The following is an 18,062-nucleotide window of genomic DNA, read 5'->3' as shown; positions in this document are numbered from 1 at the left end:
TAGAATAAGCAGACTATCTGATAGGTGACTACAATTGAGTTTTGAAAAGCAATGACAGATGTAAATAGATGACCATCAGTCTGCAAATCTCAGGAATACAGTTTTGGCCGATGGGTAATGGTAGTAAAGACTACAGTTAGTCATTGTTTGAAGTGGTTCAACTTCATGCCTGCTCTGAAACGTTTATCTGGGGGGAGAAGTTCGGTTTGAACCTCAAAAGATACTAGAAGTTCAGATAAGAATATATTTGCATCGATTTAAATGTGATATATCTGTTTGCAGACATCTTTTAAAGAGTGTTTTGTACTAATTTGAGAACATGAATTCATTGCTTTTCTGCTTACTTGAACCTTTCTCCTTTGGTGTGAAATATGCATATACTTAAATCTGCTCCTGAAGGGAGCTTGGCCTTTACTTATTTTAAATAACTAAGGAAAAAAAAATACAAGTTAATATTCAGTGGAATGTTCTGCTCAGTGATAATGCTAAGATGACAAAGCATCAGGGATTTCCTTGGAAGAGTTGCATGGTTAAACTGACTGAGGATTGACATTTCTTTATGATTATTTGCGTTAGCATGAATCCTGGTAGCGCCAAGCAAGCTTCTCTGAGACTGAAATCCCATGCAGCAGTGGAGTCACTAAGAGAACACAAGAATGTACCAGGATTCCTTGCTTTGGAAGTGCCTGTGTTAGTGAATTCCTTTTTTCTCTTTCTTTGTCCAGGGTGATGTTGGGCTCGCTATGGGCAAACTCTATGGAAATGACTTCAGCCAAACTACCATCTCTCGCTTTGAAGCCTTGAACCTCAGCTTTAAGAACATGTGCAAGTTAAAGCCACTTCTGGAAAAGTGGCTCAATGATGCAGGTGAATGAGTCTGTGTATTTCTTCACCAGCCCACCAAAATCAGTAGGATTTTGAAGAACCCTGTAAAACCGCTTCGTTTGTGCCCTTACGGTTTTATGAAGCCTCTACTAGGCTTTGTCCATGCAATGACTGAGTGTGTAGGTCCATACATCCCTTTTCATGTGCCTATACACATCCAAAATGAAGACTTTCAGAATTGTGTTCTGCAGCCAGCTGAATATTTGCTTAGAGTGAGGAATAATGTGCCATGGTTTTCTTCCTTCATGTATGTTAATGCATATAACTTCTAATCCTCTTCTAGCTTTCTTTTTCAGATGTGTCATAGAGAGAGGGTTGCATGGTTTGTTGTTTCAGTAGGCAGAGCTTGTTGCATTCACCTCCTCCCACAGCCCTGTGTGCATTCTTTTTACCTCTCTCCAAAGGTCCATACACACACTCTCTTTCGCCCCAGAGAATAGTGGATTAGGTTTTGCTTTTTCCTCCCAGAATCACTTTTTCCTAGGACATAAGTTAACTTCTGATATCTATGTTGGTGGTGGGTTTTTATGTTTTAGGTTGGTTGGTTGGTTGGTTTTTCACCAGCAGAAGGAGCTTGGATGTTGGTGCTAGGCCTTAGGATAGAAAATGCTGTCAGCTCGTTTTTTCTTCTAAGTATACAACTGTATGTAGTACAAAACTGATGGATCTGCTAAGCAGATGGCAGGGATGGTGTGTGCCTTCTCATTTTTACCACTATTGGAGAGATCTTTATGTTGGCACCAACAGTATTCTCTGAAATCTTGAGAGTAATTGGATGCAGCATTGAAAATTTGCCCTGCACTGAAACAAGGAGGTGTCATTCTGTTGTTGTGCTGGCAGGGATGTTATCTTCAGGTAATTTAGATCTGGGATAGAAAACATGAAGATCTTCACACTGAGTACTCTCATCCACAGTCTAATGGTCCCTCCACCTTCCAGCAACAATGGGTGATGCCAGTGCTGCAAGGAATGTCAGAGTTTGCTTTTTGTGCTAGCCTGGAGAAACACTTGGGTCTGTAAAGTTAAGGATGGTAAACAGTGTCAGAGGCCTTCACAGCCTGTAAGTTGAGTTGGCTTTGATTCAGTTTTCATGAAAATCTTTGGAAGAAGATTCAAATTACTTTAAAGGCTGCTTTTAAGTAAAAGCATTCCATTCCATTCCATTGCATTGGAGTGCTGGAGAATGCAATATTACATAACTCGGCTCATTGCGTAGGGTTTTCAGGACGGAGAGGGGTTTCAGCATATTTATGGTTACCATTATGGAACAAAAATAATGTAGAAAGTAATGGACTGAATGTACTTGCCCATTTGAGCCTACTAGAATGATCTTAGACATTGTAAACTTTGACAACTTCTTATTAGCCACAGTGCAGTGAGTGACCTCCAGCCATAATTGAGCATTTTGTTTAAATTCCTTGCTGGAACCTGCTTGTTGGTTATTTTGCATTGCTGCCAAGTGGAGTCCAGTGTATTCCCTCTTTGCTATTCTGTGGAACCAAAAAAGACCAGATTAGGCCTTGACAGCTATAGACCTCGACAAGCGAAGAAGGGGGAGCTGCCAGCAGTGTAGGCTCTTTGGTAGAACTGCATAGCATGGAGTATCTGCTAAGATACTCAGATGCTACCCAGATATTTGCTGGATGGCCTGCTCAGCCAGCCATCCCTAGTCCAGAAGGTTCCTCTAGTGCATTGATAACTTCTTGATGCAAACGGTGGAGGAAGTGCTGCTGGACCTCATACTCACTAACAAGGAGGGTCTGATTGGAGCGGTGAGGGTTGAGGGCAGCCTTGGCTGTAACGGTCATGAGATGGTGGAGTTCAGGATCTTGTGTGATGGGAACAGAGTATCAAGCAGGATCACAATCTTGGACTTCAGCAGGGCCAACTTTGGCCTTTTCAAGCGATTGCTAGGGAAAATCTCATGGGAGAGGGCACTAGAAGGCAAAGGGGCCCGTGATAGCTGGTTAATATTCAAGGACCACTTCTTCCAAGCTAAAGATCCAACAAGTAGAGAAGGGGAGCCAGGAGATCCACATGGTTAAGTAGGGAACTGCAGAGCAAACTCAAGTGGAAGGAGGAGAGTCTACAGATCATGGAAGGAGTGGCTGGCTACCTGGGAGGAGTGTAAGACAGTTGTCAGAGGATGTAGGGAGGCAACTGGGAAAGCTAAGGCCTCCTTGGAATTCAACCTTGCAAGGGAGGTCAAGGACACCAGAAAGGGTTTCTTCAAATACACTGCAGGAAAAACTTAACACTAGAGGCAATGCAGGCCCACAGCTGAAAGAGGTGGGAGCAGTCAGCATGGTTTTACCAAGGGGAAGTCATGTTTGACCAACCTGATAGCCTTTTATGAGGACGTAAGCAGGTGGAGATGACAGTAGAGCAGTGGATGTGGTTCACCTTGATTTCAGTAAAGCATGTGACACCGTCTCCCACAGCATCCTTGCAGCTAATCTGAGGAAGCGTGGTCTGGATGATCAGGTAGTGAGGTGGATTGTGAACTGGTTGAAGGGAAGAAGTTAGAGAGCTGTGGTCAATGGGACCGAGTCTAGTTGGAGGCCTGTATCTAGTGGAGTCCCTCAGGAGTCAGTACTGGGACCAGTGCTATTCAATATATTCCTTCTGGATGAGGAAACAGAGCACTGTCAGCAAGTTTTCTGAGAACACAAAGCTGGGCAGAGTGGCTGACACACCAGAAAGATGTGCTGCCATTCAGCAAGACTTAGGCTGGAGAGCTGGGCAGGGAGAAACTTACTGAAGTTCAACAAGGGCAAGTGTAGAGTCTAGCACCTGGGAAAGAACAACCCCATGGACCAGTGTAGGTTGGGGACTGACCTGCTGGAAATGAGCCAGCAATGTGCTCTTGTGGCCAAGAAGGCCAATGACATTCTGGGGTGTATTAGAAGGGGTGTGGCTAGTAAGTCAAGAGAGGTTCTCCTCCCCCTCTGCTCTGCCCTGGTGAGGCCACATCTCAAATATTGTGTCCAGTTCTGGGCCCCTGCGTTCAAGAAGACAGGGAACTGCTTGAAAGAGTCCAGCCCACAAAAATGATTAAAGGAGTGGAACATCTTCCTTCTGAGGAGAGACTGAGGGAGCTGGGGCTGTAGCTTGGAGAGGAGGAGGCTAAGGGGTGACCTCATTCATGTTTATAAATATGTAAAGGGTGAGTACCAAGGAGATGAAGCCAGGCTCTGCTTGGTGATGCCCAATGACAGGGCAAGGGGCAATGTGTTGAAGATGAGGCATAGGAAGTTCCATGGATAGATAAGAATTTTTTTTTTTCCCTGTGAGGGTGACAGAGCACTGGAACAGGCTGCCCCCAGGGGGTTGTGGAGTTTCCCTCTCTGGACATATCCAGAGCCAGCCTGGATGTGTTCCTGTGTGATCTGGTATAGGTGATCCGGCTCTGGCAGGGGGATTGGACTAGATGATCTATCGCGGTCCCTTCCAAGCCCTAACATTCTGTGATTCTGTGGTAAGGTATCCAGAGAGAAGGGGTTGAGCACTGTGGAGCTGGCCATGAACCTACTGCAGAGCAGGTAGAAGAAATTTCAGGCCGCTCAGATTCCTTCCGAATTGCCTGTGACTTAGAACTGTGGCTCACAACTGCGACTCATGGATATCAGTTGTCTCGAGTACTGTGTCCAGTTCTGGGCCCCTCAGTTTAGGAAGGAGGTTGACTTGCTGGAACAAGTCCAGAGAAGAGCAACAAAGTTGGTGAGGGGTTTGAAACATAAGCCCTATGAGGAAAGGCTGAGGGAGCTGGGGTTGCTTAGCCTGGAGAAGAGGAGACTCAGGGGTGACCTTATTACTCTCTACAACTACCTGAATGGAGGTTGTAGACAGACGGATGTTAGTCTCTTCTCCCAGGCAGCCAGTACCAGAACAAGAGGACACAGTCTCAGGCTGCGCCAGGGGAGGTTTAGGTTGGATGTTAGGAAAAAGTTCTATACAGAGAGAGTGATTGCCCATTGGAATGGGCTGCCTGGGGAGGTGGTGGAGTCGCCATCACTGGAGGTTTTCAGGAGAAGACTTGATGGGGTGCTTGGTGCCATGGGTTAGTTGTTTGGGTGGTGTTGGATTGGTTGATGGGTTGGACGCGATGATCTTGAAGGTCTCTTCCAACCTGGTTTATTCTATGTATTCTATGTATTACACTGTGACTTACAGTGACTATGTATAGAGTGGAATGAGATAAGGGAGACAGACTTTGTATAGGTACCGTGAAAGGTAGCATATAGGAGCCAAGTGCACCTTCCAGGCTCACTGTAGTTTTTAAGTTTCAAGTCTATGTTGTGATTTACAAGTACAATGACGAGCAATGATGATCTGCAGAAACCTCTATCTGTCTGGAGTAGATAACAGAGTGAATTTTAACATACCTTGCACAGGTGGAGAAAATTTGCATTAGACTGCACTGTGTTCAAATAAAATGTCCTGATTTGTGTTACTTTTCCTTTTTCAGAAAACCTCTCATCTGATTCAACTCTCTCCAGCCCAAGTGCCCTGAATTCTCCAGGGCTGGGGATCGAAGGCTTGAACCGTAGGAGGAAGAAACGCACCAGCATAGAGACCAACATACGTGTGGCCTTAGAGAAGAGTTTCCTGGAGGTCAGTGACCTTGTTGCTCTGCTCAGCCTTTAAAGAAATTAAGAAACTTTGCTTAACAAGCCATTACTGTGCTATTTAGCAAATTATTTGTAGTAAACAGGATGAATACAAAGACTGTGCCAAGAAGCACCCATCAGCATCTACTCTTTCACACAAAAGCCCAAAATGCCTCAAAAAAACCTCCCTGCTCTTTGCCGTTCACCAACGCTTATTTAGGTTGGATGTTAGGAAGAAGTTCTATACAAAGAGAGTGATTGCCCATTGGAATGGGCTGCCTGGGGAGGTGGTGGAGTCATCATCATTGGAGGTGTTCAGGAGGAGACTTGATGGGGTGCTTGGTGCCATGGGTTAGTTGTTTAGGTGGTGTTGGATTGGTTGATGGGTTGGACGCGATGATCTTGAAGGTCTCTTCCAACCTGGTTTATTCTATGTGTTCTATGTATTCTACATGCTAAGATGCTAAGCCATAGCTCTAAGCTTGATATTCTGCATCCTCTTTCTGAGAATGGATAATTAGGGTAACAGTCTAACATACATAACAAGAGGATTTTTCTGGCCGATGCTACACTTGTTGGGCACTTTGTGCACCTGTGTGAGCACAGAGTGTGAGCAGTTAGCCTTTCAAAGTACTTTGTGCAACCTACCTGTCTTTCATTACAGATCAGGACAACTTGAGGTTCATTTGGCTGTTGGTGTAGTTAATCTCTCCTATTGCTTGTCAAGAAATACTGAAAGATTTCTTTCTCAAGGCTTAGTTTTCTTGAAGGATTAACTCACAAGGCAGACCCCTTCTCACAAAAAAAAGCATGTGAGCTTAATCTTCGTTACCCATCTCTGAGGAACACAGCTGTTAGCAGAAATGTTGCCACAACTAGGAAGATGGGAACAGAAGTATCTATTATGCTCAAGCTCTACTGTACTGCTCACCAGATTCTGGATATAAATGGCCCATACAGATTTTTTCCTATTGAAGAAGCAATCATAATGTAAAGCTTCATAAAGTAATTTCAGAGCTTTTCAAATACCATTTCCCTGTCTCAGAACCAAAAGCCTACCTCGGATGAGATCACCATGATAGCTGACCAGCTGAACATGGAGAAGGAGGTGATCCGCGTTTGGTTCTGTAACCGGCGCCAGAAGGAGAAAAGGATCAACCCACCCAGCAGCGGTGGAACCAGCAGCTCGCCCATCAAAGCAATTTTCCCCTGCCCCACCTCACTGGTAAGAATCAAGAAACAGTGTTGACAAAGATCACTGGAAGCGACACTTCTAAGGTGCTGGCTGAGAGTTGCAGGTGCTACCCCACCTTTGTACAGCAGACATGCTCTCACAGACTTAGACATACTGCATTTTGAATACCCTGCTTGCATGTTGGAAAAGGGATAGATCATATCTTCTCTTTATTAGAAATGACGTGGCAATACTAATCAAAATATTAATAACCTTTATTAGTATGGAAATTGCCAAAATGTATCACAAGGTTGGATGTACAATTAGAATATACTTACAGTGGGAATGTGCAGGATTTGGGCAACTACAACAATTGAACTATTTTATGCAAACCGGGAAGAATAGAGCAGGAAGAGGCCACCCTGGGAGCGAAATGGCATTGACCACACTGGGGGGTGGAGACTCAACAAGAACAGTTATGCCAAAGAGGCAATGAATTAATTACTCACAGCTGGTTGTACCCAGGTAGGGAGTGCTGCTGCTGTGTGTTAGAGGCTTTGGGGAGCTCTCATGCGGCAGGTTGCCGGCTGCAATGCCACGCGGTCATCGATGGCTGGTCTGGCTGCAGCAGACAGCAGGCTGTTAACGACGCTATCGCGATGGGCACTGGCTTTGTGAGGCACAGCAGGATCCTGGTCACAAGGGGCAGCACGCTTGGCTCTGACTCCTAAGTTCATGGCTTCTCTGGTAGCTTGCAGTGTGTATGCTTATGGTTATATCCCAGGTGCTGGACTGGGCAACTTGAGGCTATGCAACTCGAGGCAGTTTTAAGCCAGACAAGGTCCAAGTGGGTTCAAGCACACAGAGCTTGAGCAAGGCAAAGGCAAGGCTAAGCAAGGCTTGAGCAAGGCAAAGGCAAGGCTAAGCAAGGCTTGAGCAAGGCAAAGGCAAGGCTAAGCAAGGCTTGAGCAAGGCACAGGCAACTAGAAATCAGCCCATATATAAATATTGCCCGAGATTGATTGGAGCAATGGGGCATGCAACCAGCACATGGTACCCCAATGGGAAGGGGTTCTGCCAGGCTGTGGCCAGAACACATGCCCTTATCATAGATACAGGGTTGTTTACCAGACATGCATGGTCCTGTCCCCTTTGTTCCTTTTCCTGCATTACCCTGGCTTTCTGCAGGAAGGAGTGGGGAGGGACCATGTCTACACACCTTAGTGTCTGTCTGGGTTTGTGCTGGGGCTGTTTGGCCCTACTATGGCATTGGGTACTAAGTAAAGTAACTCAAGTCAGGCACTAGCTGGGCCTTCAGGTTGGGTATTTTGTCAGCTCATGAGTAAATATCCTGACTAGCAGATTTGCAGTTGGGGTTACTGGTTTGAATGTATTCCAGATAGTAACCCCATTTTCTACTTGGAATGTCTCACCCAACTGTTTTTTTGTAAAGCAATAGTCATTAAAAATGCATAACAGCTCTAGTCCTTCCCTCTTATTTTGCCTGCTCTGTTAAGTAGATGAGAGCAGAAGAGTGTATCATTCAGAGACTTAAGTCACACAAATCCAGTGATCCCATTGTTGTCACTTTTAGTCAGGGATGATTTATATTAAAAAGACTTGGAACAAAGGAACAATTTAGCTAATACTTATGTAATTAATTTCCTACACTTGAATTTGCCTCAGGTAAACACAAACTTGATGAAAATAAGAGTAACAAAACACATGCATCAAGGTTCCTTCAGCTGCTTTGATACCAATGTCCATGGAGGTCTGTTTTCATAAGCAGCTATTAGATTTTTATAGTAGCTATGCTAATAGGAATGTGGTGGAATTTATGTAGCCTGTAGCTGTCCTGTTGTAGTGTTTATTCCACCCCATCACTGTAGTAGCTAATAATCTTCCAGCACGTCATTAAACCATTAATTTTGGTGACGTGTCATTCTTTCCCCTCTTCCATCTCTCAGGATGTGTGCATGCAATCTTTTGTTTCAGGGAAAAGGATGTGTTCAGTGTGCTTAGTATTTTTATGTTTTGGGGCTTTTTGCCTAATTGGAAAGCGAAGTTGCACACCAGAGCAGGACATAGTGGGATTTATGATGGTGTGGTTTAGTAACCATGCAAGTTTACTCAGACTTAAGAAAGCTTTCCTATGTAAATTGCCCTGTTATTGCAAACTGCCGTTGCATGTAAGAAACGGGCATGGCTGTTTAGTTTGGAGAAGAGGAGGCTGAGGGGAGACCTCATTGCTCTCTTCAACTACCTGAAAGGATGTCATGGAGAGGCTGGTGCTGGTCCCTTCTCACAGGTAATTAGTAATAGAACAAGAGGGGATGGCCTGAAGCTATGACTGGGTAGGTTTAGACTGGACATCAGCAAAAAAAATTTTCACAGAAGGAGTGGTCAGGCTTTGGAATGTGGTGCCCAGGGGGGTGGTTGAGTCACCAACCCTGGATGTGTTTAAAGGTGGTTTAGATGTGGTGCTTGGGAATATGGTTTAGGGGTGAACTTTGTAGAGAGTAGTTACCGGTTGGACTCGGTGATCCTGAGGGTTTTTTCCAACCTGAACATTTCTGTGCTTCTGTGACATGTTAACCACAGTCTCCATTTTCCCAGTGATGTTTCACTAAACGTTTTCACTCATTATAAACTGCTCTGTGGCCCAAATACTACTGCCCTGCCACTCCCAGCCTTTACTTGCTATGTGCATTGTTGATTCCTAGTGACAGCTATGGAGATGATGTGCCCATAGGCTTAGTTTACTAGTAGGAGTGTATATTAACTATGTGAAGAGCAATGCTGAATTTTCAGTATGGCTAGGTAACTAATCTGACTTTTGTAGCTTGGCTGGACAAGTAGTAGGGCTCTGACACAGGATTGGAAGCAAATGTTCTTTCCATGGCACTTTTCCACTGGCTGAAGTCAGCCATTGTAACCACAGGGCTAGCAGTATTAATTCTAGGTCATTTACTGCCCTGAAATACAGAGTGTGACCTTGGCCTTAACTGTTCACAGGATAACGATGTCTGGGCTGCATTAGTAGGAAGTCTACTAGGTATATAGTTCTTCTTTATTTCATACACTATTTGAAGTGGGCAGAAAGCTTTTAGAGCTGTCCCAGTTGCCCCAGTCTTGTTTAAAATGCATGAAGCATTTGACTTCATATAAGATGTGCAGCATGAAGGAGTTTCTCTGATAATAAACTTAAGGTAAGAGAAGAGAAAGGAAGAAGTCTGTAGCTTATATCCTTGACTGTGTTATCTTGGCCAATTCTGAAGGATTCATTTCTCTCTTTGATGTATAACAGCCTTCAAGTATTACTATTGGACACCATTTCTTGTCTATAAAGTCCTTTTTCTCTCTGTATTTCATTTTTCCTCATTAGCTGGTTCTTCCAATCTTAAATACTTGATGGTTTTTATTTGTAGTGCCCTCAGTTTATCATAGTATTCTTGTAATAAGCTGTCCACAAGTAAAATTTGGATATTTTACAATTCAGAGATCCTTCCTCTGATGCAAGGAAATGTACCAAAATGGAGTTTGGTTGGGTAAAAGTGACGTACTACTCTGTTTATCCATACAAACATGTTACCCTAAACACCCCTGGTAGTGCTAGGGTATTTCAATAGCTTTATCAGAGAAAGAGATTTGGAGCTGAAAAGATGTTTAGACAACAAAAATCTCCACACAGAAATAATATATTTTGTCCCTTTTTCTATAAGAATGACTGTATTAAAACAAGGTGCTGTCTTTGTGAGGAGGCAGAGAAGGAGGCTAACTTGCAGTCCTGAGACGGCGTGCGTGTCGTGCATATATCCCTTCAAATACTGAGCAACTAAGAATAAGAACACTGCCAATAGGGCAGGTGTCATTGGTCTACTGAATGATCAAGTAATGGAATTACAAACAAGTTAGTTTATAGGCAGTAACTGGTAACTTCCTCAGCTAAAGATGGGGAAAAAAGAAATCCAAGTCTAGTAGCTAACTCTTGTCTTCTAACAGTTGAGCAGCTGTGTTCTTTTTTGGCCTCCAGGTGGCAACCACGCCAAGCCTTGTGACTAGTAGTGCAGCTACAACCCTGACTGTCAATCCTGTGCTCCCCCTGACCAGTCCTGCTGTAACTAGTCTGTCAGTCACAGGTAAGGGCTGATTTCTCTTGCTCCCACATTATTCTCTACCATTGTCCCTTTTTAAACTCATTCAGTGCTGGTCACTGGTATCTCAGGACACTCGTCGTTACTCCACTAAGAAACTTCAGCCTTTTTGACTGTTCAGTTGACTTTTCTGGAAATAAAATCACAGGTGATGCAGGAATGAAATATGCTGTGTTCTATTGCTAGCTTCTCTAGCCCCTCAGCCTCCTGTTGGGAAGTGTCATTTCATTGTTGTGTGGGCTTCTCATTTTGGACTCTTGGTGCTTCTTGGTCCAACAGAAATGTGTGTTTGTCTCCCTTTCAATTAGATGTGCATTTCAGTTCAGGTGTGTAGTGGTTTCTGTTCAGTCATACCTATTACTTCATACTGATCTGACCAGAATCAATCTTCCAGGCACAACAGAAACCACCTCCAACAACACAGCAACAGTGATTTCAACAGCACCTCCATCTTCTTCAGCAGTGACATCACCCTCTCTGAGTCCTTCCCCTTCTGCCTCCGCTTCAGAGGCATCCAGTGCCAGTGAGACCAGCACAACACAGACAACCTCCACTCCCTTGTCCTCCCCTCTTGGGACTAGCCAGGTGATGGTAACGGCATCAGGGTTGCAAACAGCAGCAGCAGCTGCATTACAAGGAGCTGCACAGTTGCCTGGAAATGCAAGTCTTGCTGCCATGGCTGCTGCAGCAGGACTAAACCCAGGCTTGATGGCATCCTCACAGTTTGCAGCTGGGTAAGGATGGATTTTTCACACTCTTTTAGATGACAGAATAGGGACGGAGAATTCTTGGGATAAATTGCTTTTATGTATCACTGTTTTCTGGTGTCTCACTTGGTGAATCTAACATCATTTATCTCAAACTGCAAAGGTTTACTTAGAGATGGTAATTGGCCATTCCCATCAATGTACACCACTATTATTTTCATTTTACAGATGAAAAGTTGTGTTGCAGCAATGCTATTATCATAAGCCATCCATCCCACTGCAGAGCGTGATTTAAGAGCTGCAACTCTACAGAATCTGCTCCACTAATTGTAAAATGGAGAGCTAGGCCAGACTCACTTGACATCTCTGTTGTCATGTCTCCATCTTGAGCAAGAAGCTGTAAAAGATGCAGATTGATACCTTGCTGAAGTTTTAGTTTTAAAAATGTTGCTCCTGAGAGATGACTTTTTCTTCAGTTCCTCTTGATGGCCATTTCTTACCTGAATTTGAGAGATGGTGATAACTTGCTAACAAGTGACAGCTTCCCCAAAATACTTTACAAGGCTGTTTCACAGTAGCAATCGATACAAGTCATGTTTTTAGAGTGCCTGTACTTCAGGCATGTCGTTAATCACCCAGCTGAAAGACAATGTCTACTCAAGGCATGATGAAGGAAAAAGCTAAAGTAATGAGAATTGTCTTTGTTTCTTTTCTTCTTCCACAATCTTGCTTCCTGCAGAGGTGCCTTACTCAGTCTCAATCCAGGGACATTAGGTGGTGCTCTCAGCCCAGCCCTGATGAGCAACAGTACACTGGCAACTATTCAAGGTCAGTAATGTGCCTTATAATACATCTCTGTCCTACAGCATCAGTTTACATGCTTTGCTTTCCTCTACAAAAAGAGCACTGACTCCTTTGCACTGGGCATAGATACAATAGGAATAAGGCTTTTACAAAATTGAAGTGTGCAAGTATGTATTATGTCTCATGGAAATAAGAGCAGGTACAGTTTCAGAGAGGAGATTATCGCTGTGCATGATGTAAAGGAGATATTTAAGATACTGAATAGGACCTGGAATTAATTTTGTTATCCTCCCCATGTTGGCATATATCTCCAGCAGGTTAGAGATTTGCTTTGTATAGTTGTTCTAGCATAAGCTTGAGTGGAGTTGAGCTGTTTTGAGGTCTGGTTTAGGACAGCAGTTGAGAACAGGTCTTGATCCTGAATTCTTTTCCCCATGTCTATTTTAGAATGAACCCACAACAAGAAACCTACCTCCCAAAGTGTCCATAAATCCTTGTATTAGAGGAATAAAGTTTCATTCTGGAAGTGCCACACAGCCAGAATAGAATAGAATTAACCAGGTTGGAAAAGACGTTTGAGATCATCAAGTCCAACCTATCACCCAACACCATCTAATCATCTAAACCATGGCACCAAGTGCCTCATCCAGGCTCTTCTTAAAAACCTCCAGTGATGGTGACTCCACCACCTCCCTGGACAGCACATTCCAATGGCCAATCTCTCTTTCTGGGAAGAACTTCTTCCTAACATCCAGGCTAAACCTCCCCTTTCAGGTAGTTGTAGAGGGCAATGAGGTCTCCCCTGAGCCTCCTCTTCTCCAGGCTAAGCAACCCCAGCTCCCTCAGCCTCTCCTCACAGGGCTGTGCTCAAGGCCTCTGCCCAGCCTTGTTGCCCTTCTCTGGACACCTTCAAGTGTCTCGATGTCCTTCCTAAACTGAGGGGCCCAGAACTGGACACAGGACTCAAGGTGTGGCCTAACCAATGCAGAGTCCAGGGGCACAATGACCTCCCTGCTCCTACTGGCCACACTATTCCTAATGCAGGCCAGGATGCCATTGGCCTTCTTGGCCACCTGGGCACACAGCTGGCTCATGTTCAGCCCACTATCAACCAGTCCCCCCAGGTCCCTTTCTGCCTGGCTGCTCTCCAGCCACTCCGACCCCAGCCTGTAGCACTGCATGGGGTTGTTGTGGCCAGTGTGCAGAACCTGGTACTTGGATGTGTTCAATCTCCTGCCCTTGGACTCTGCCCATCTGTCCAGCCTGGCAAGGTCCCTCTGCAGAGCTCTCCTACCCTGTAACTGATCAACACCTGCCCCCAGCTTGGTGACATCTGACTTCAGCAAGAGTTGCTCTCAATTCAGTTTGCCATCTGTAAAAACTAGATAGTGCAAGTGCCTAAAGAGCTAAGTAACCTGCATATACAATTATCCTCTAACCTGGCTTAACAGATCTTTTTTCCTGGGTACAAGAAAGAGCCCTCCTGTAAAGTGTCACAGGTAAATTTTGGAGATCATACTCTAAGGTAGACCACTGAACTCTGTAGAAGAGTAAGTTGTAACAGTGGTTGTATGTCAGCATTTGAAATACTATGCTCAAGGTGACATGACCTTCTTCATCTTGTGATAGCTGTCATTTCTTGTCAATGCTCACCTCAACCCTTTCCCATACAGGTTGGCTAAATGTTCAGGTTCTCTGTGTCAGGAAACAGAAGCCAGCATTCTGCTTAAAGATCTGTGGGAAGGCATGATGAAATGAGTTTAGTGGCAGAGGACAGAGGCATTTTAGTATGTGCACAGTTGTGTGCGCTCTGCATAAAGGGCTGTTTTGTAAAAGCCCCACCGTGTGCTGAGGTGATCCTGGAGAAGGCCTCTCCTAACCAGAGAGTTAAAGACATCCAAAGCTGGCTTCCCCTTGCTTCAATGAAAGCGGGAAGAGAAGCCCAGAATCACTCTGTGCTGACACTGACATCATTGCAGCGAGGGAGGAGAGGCAGGAGACGGAAGGGATGTGGGAGAGAGGAGGGAATTCCTGCACACTGATGATCAAAAGCAGCCAGCAAGGTGTGCATGCCCCAGAGGTGACAGCGTCTGTGTCCTTACAGACACAAGAGGTTTCTGGTGTAGTGCAACCTCCTCTGTTCCAGGAGAGGTTTAGGCTGGATGTTAGGAAGAAATTCTTAAGAAGGACATCGAGACACTTGAAGGTGTCCAGAGAAGGGCAACAAGGCTGGGGAGAGGCCTTGAGCACAGCCCTGTGAGAAGAGGCTGAGGGAGCTGGGGTTGTTTAGCCTGGAGAAGAGAAGGATCAGGGGTGACCTCATTGCTCTCTACAACTGCCTGAAAGGTGGTTGTAGCCAGGAGGGGGTTGATCTCTTCTCCCAGGCAACCAGCACCAGAACAAGAGGACGCAGTCTCAAGCTGCACCAGGGGAGGTTTAGACTCAAAGTGAGGAGAAAGTTCTTCACTGAGCGAGTCGTTCGTCATTGGAATGTGCTGCCCAGGGAGGTGGTGGAGTCACCGTCCCTGGAGATGTTCAAGAGGGGATTGGACGTGGCACTTGGTGCCATGGTCTAGTCATGAGGTCTGTGGAGACAGGTTGGACTTGATGATCCTTGGGGTCTCTTCCAGCCTTAGTTATACTGTGTGATACTGTGTGACTGTCATTAGTGGTGTAGAGAGCTTGCACACCAGAGAAAGGAAGATGCAGAGACTGGTCACTTCAGGCACGTTTTGCATTATTGCTTGCTGCTAAATTTCTCTCCTTCCTGCTCAAATCTTCCCTTTTTTTAGCTCTTGCATCTGGTGGCTCTCTTCCAATAACATCGCTGGATGCAACTGGAAACTTGGTGTTTGCCAATGCTGGAGGTACTCCTAACATTGTAACTGCCCCTCTGTTCCTGAACCCTCAGAACCTTTCTCTGCTCACCAGCAACCCAGTTAGCTTGGTCTCTGCAGCTGCAGCCTCCGCAGGGGCCTCTGGACCAGTCGCCAGCCTTCATGCCACCTCCACCTCAGCCGAGTCCATCCAGAACTCTCTCCTCACAGTGGCCTCTGCGAGTGGGACCACATCCACCACCACTACTGCCTCCAAGGCGCAGTGAGCCGGGCTGAGCTGTGCTGCCAGCAGCCTGTTTCACTGTGCGGTGGGATTGGCTGCCAGCGGGGTTTATAAACTGCAAATGTGATGGGCATCCTCTCACCGTGTTGCTGGGGACAAGGGAGACAAGGAAAGATCTAACAAAAAAATAAAGCAAAACAGGAAGGATTTAAAGCTGGGACAGACATTTGCCTAATTTTATAACAAACACTGTCTTTTCAGGATCGCTTCATGGATCGGAGAACTTTCTAACCAAAAATGTAAAAAAACAAAAAAACCAACAAAAAACCAACAAAAAAAAAAACAAACAAAAAAAAAACCAAACAAAACCACACAAAAAAAAAAAAAGGAAAAAAAAAAGAAAAGAAAAAAAAAGAAAGAAAGAAAACAAACACAAAAAATTTGAAAGGACTACTTATCATTTCCAGCAGTCACAATGACAAGTTAAAGGTGGGTTTATCAACGCAGACATAGGAAGGGGATTTGATTTCTTCTTTCTTTTTGGTCTAAATATCTTTCTTTTTTTTTAATTATCATTTTATAGGTCTGTTGTACAGGCCAGTATGTCATACAAGGTGTTTATAATCTTATCAATCATGTTGGGGGTTCCTTTCTTAACTGGTACAATTTAGGCAGGCCTGTATTACTGGTGTATCTCTATGATTATGATTATTATTGTTATTATTATTATTATTTTTATATATATAGTTTGGACGCATTTGTCTTTGCTCCTGGATTGTTTTCAGGGAGCTCCCATGCCACGGGGCGGGGGGGAGGGGAGGGGGGAGGGTGGAGAGAAAGAATGGAGCACAAATAGACTTTCTGTCCTAATCTTCTGGGAATATTCTGAGCAGTTTCCTCATCCTTGAATTTGTCTAACGGTTGCGTGTAGGGGTCGGAATAATGTACGTTGATTACGCGTGCAGGCAGCTCGGTGTGGCAGCAGAGATCATTGTGTGCGAACTTCCAGGCAGGTCTGTGCTTTTTTAAGCAGAGGTAGGAATTAGTTCTGAGCTGCTGCTCTGCTGCTCTCAGTTGTTTAGGCAAGATGGCCAAATTGTGCTGTTCACGTTGCGTGCGTGATTCCTTCTTACTTCAGAGAGTGGAATTTGACCTCCTGTGTCTGGATTGTGTGTCATACCAATGGCTCTTCTGTTCTGTTGACTGGATATTTGCTGTTAAGGGCAGACACAAATATTTTTACAATGTCAAGTTACCCATGCTCATTGGCAGTATGCAAAGCAGCATTTGCAGTCCTGGATTCCAGGTGAATTGGTACAGGATTAACAAAGGTGAGATTATCCATACCAGTATTCCTTTCCCCTTAATTCTGATGCTTCTGCCATTTTATCAAGAAGAGCTTTCTGGTAAAAAAGTGATTCTGGCAGCAACACTCAGAAGCCAGCATATGAGGACAGAAGTTGCCACTCTTTATGCCCACACAATCGCGCTGACTCAGGCTTCGCACATCCCTGTGTGATCTCATGTGGTCTCTGAGTTGTGATGCTGCTGGCAGTGTGAAAACAGCGATCGGCATCTCTGAGCAGAGCGTGAGGGCTTGCCTGCTGCTGTAAGGACCTTTCCGAGAGTCATTCTGCTCCGTGTAGCAAAGGATGTTTGTGTGGATGAGGAAGAGTAGCGAACTGTACACAAGTTTTAGACTTGTATATTCTTAAATCTACAATCTAGTACCTGAACCAAAAAAACCCAGATTCTTACAAAGAGAAAACTGGATCACTGCAATGCAGTTCACTTTGAACTTCCCATTCCCAATGGATTTAAAGGTTTCTGCTGTGTGTATAAAATGAAATCACTTTCATCTAGCAAGGGTATTCGACGAGTCCCTTCCCCCCGCTCCCACCCCCTTTTCTTTTGTCACCAGAGTGTCCTAAAACAATGAGCTGATGCAGCTACGTTCATTTTGTTGACGATTCAGGGGGATCCTGGAGTTTTCTCATCCAAGGTCCATAAGGCAGCAACTTTAATCTCTCCACGTGCTTTGGGTGGCGACCTGCGCGCGTGGAACTTACGTTTGCACTCGAGTGGCAGAACCCCTTCGCTCTCCCCCCGCCCCCATGGTTTTGCTCTGTTCATCTCTTCGTTCTCCACCTTCCTGTTTCGCTGGCTATTTAAACCAGTCATCCCTAAAACTTCGAAACTGGTGAACTGCAAGCAGGGAAATGTAACAAATGTCCGTCCACCTTTTCTAATGAGTTTTTGATTTTGATTTGTGGTGGTTTTTTGTTTGTTTTTTTAATGTTTTTTATTTTTTTTTTAAACTAAGCTTGAACCAAAGTCAAATTTCTAGCAAGCTGCTGTACTGATGGACTAGTTTGTATAAGTGCAGTTCAGATGCAGAGAAGCGATAGATGCTACTGACAATTTCTTTTTCATTTGTCTTTTGTTTTTATTAATTTTATATAAAAGTTGCTGCTTGTTTTTAATTTTTTGGGGGGGGGGTGGGGGTGGTGGGGTTGTTTTTGTTGGTAATTTGTGTTATCCTTGGGGCAGACTCTTAACTTGATTTTGATTTGTTTTCTTTCGTTTGGTGTGTAAATAGAATGGCAAGGTAAGGGGAGCGTTAAGACGACAGGTCCCACCCTCACCCCACCAGTATGGATAAATCAAT

At 44.7% G+C, this 18,062-nt stretch overlaps 1 protein-coding gene across 11 annotated transcripts in view; it reads left to right on the top strand.

Annotated features, from left to right (window-relative positions):
* POU2F1 (POU class 2 homeobox 1) overlaps positions 1-15,708 on the top strand; it is a 144,696-nt gene extending 128,988 nt beyond the window's left edge. For all 11 annotated transcript variants that reach the window (XM_054165950.1, XM_054165949.1, XM_054165945.1 and 8 more), the window contains 7 exons: positions 726-867; positions 5,354-5,499; positions 6,541-6,720; positions 10,703-10,808; positions 11,218-11,557; positions 12,270-12,358; positions 15,127-15,708. In XM_054165950.1, the coding sequence (XP_054021925.1) occupies positions 726-867; positions 5,354-5,499; positions 6,541-6,720; positions 10,703-10,808; positions 11,218-11,557; positions 12,270-12,358; positions 15,127-15,437 (1,314 nt within the window). In that variant the 3' untranslated portion in view covers positions 15,438-15,708. The remainder of the gene's footprint in view (positions 1-725; positions 868-5,353; positions 5,500-6,540; positions 6,721-10,702; positions 10,809-11,217; positions 11,558-12,269; positions 12,359-15,126) is intronic.
* Positions 15,709-18,062: the final 2,354 nt, after the last annotated feature.

The sequence above is a fragment of the Dryobates pubescens genome, chromosome 12 (genome assembly GCF_014839835.1).
Source record: "Dryobates pubescens isolate bDryPub1 chromosome 12, bDryPub1.pri, whole genome shotgun sequence".
Lineage (NCBI taxonomy): Eukaryota > Metazoa > Chordata > Aves > Piciformes > Picidae > Dryobates > Dryobates pubescens.
The sequence above is the reverse complement of the archived record's forward strand: the minus strand, read 5'-3'. Positions and strand labels throughout refer to the sequence as shown.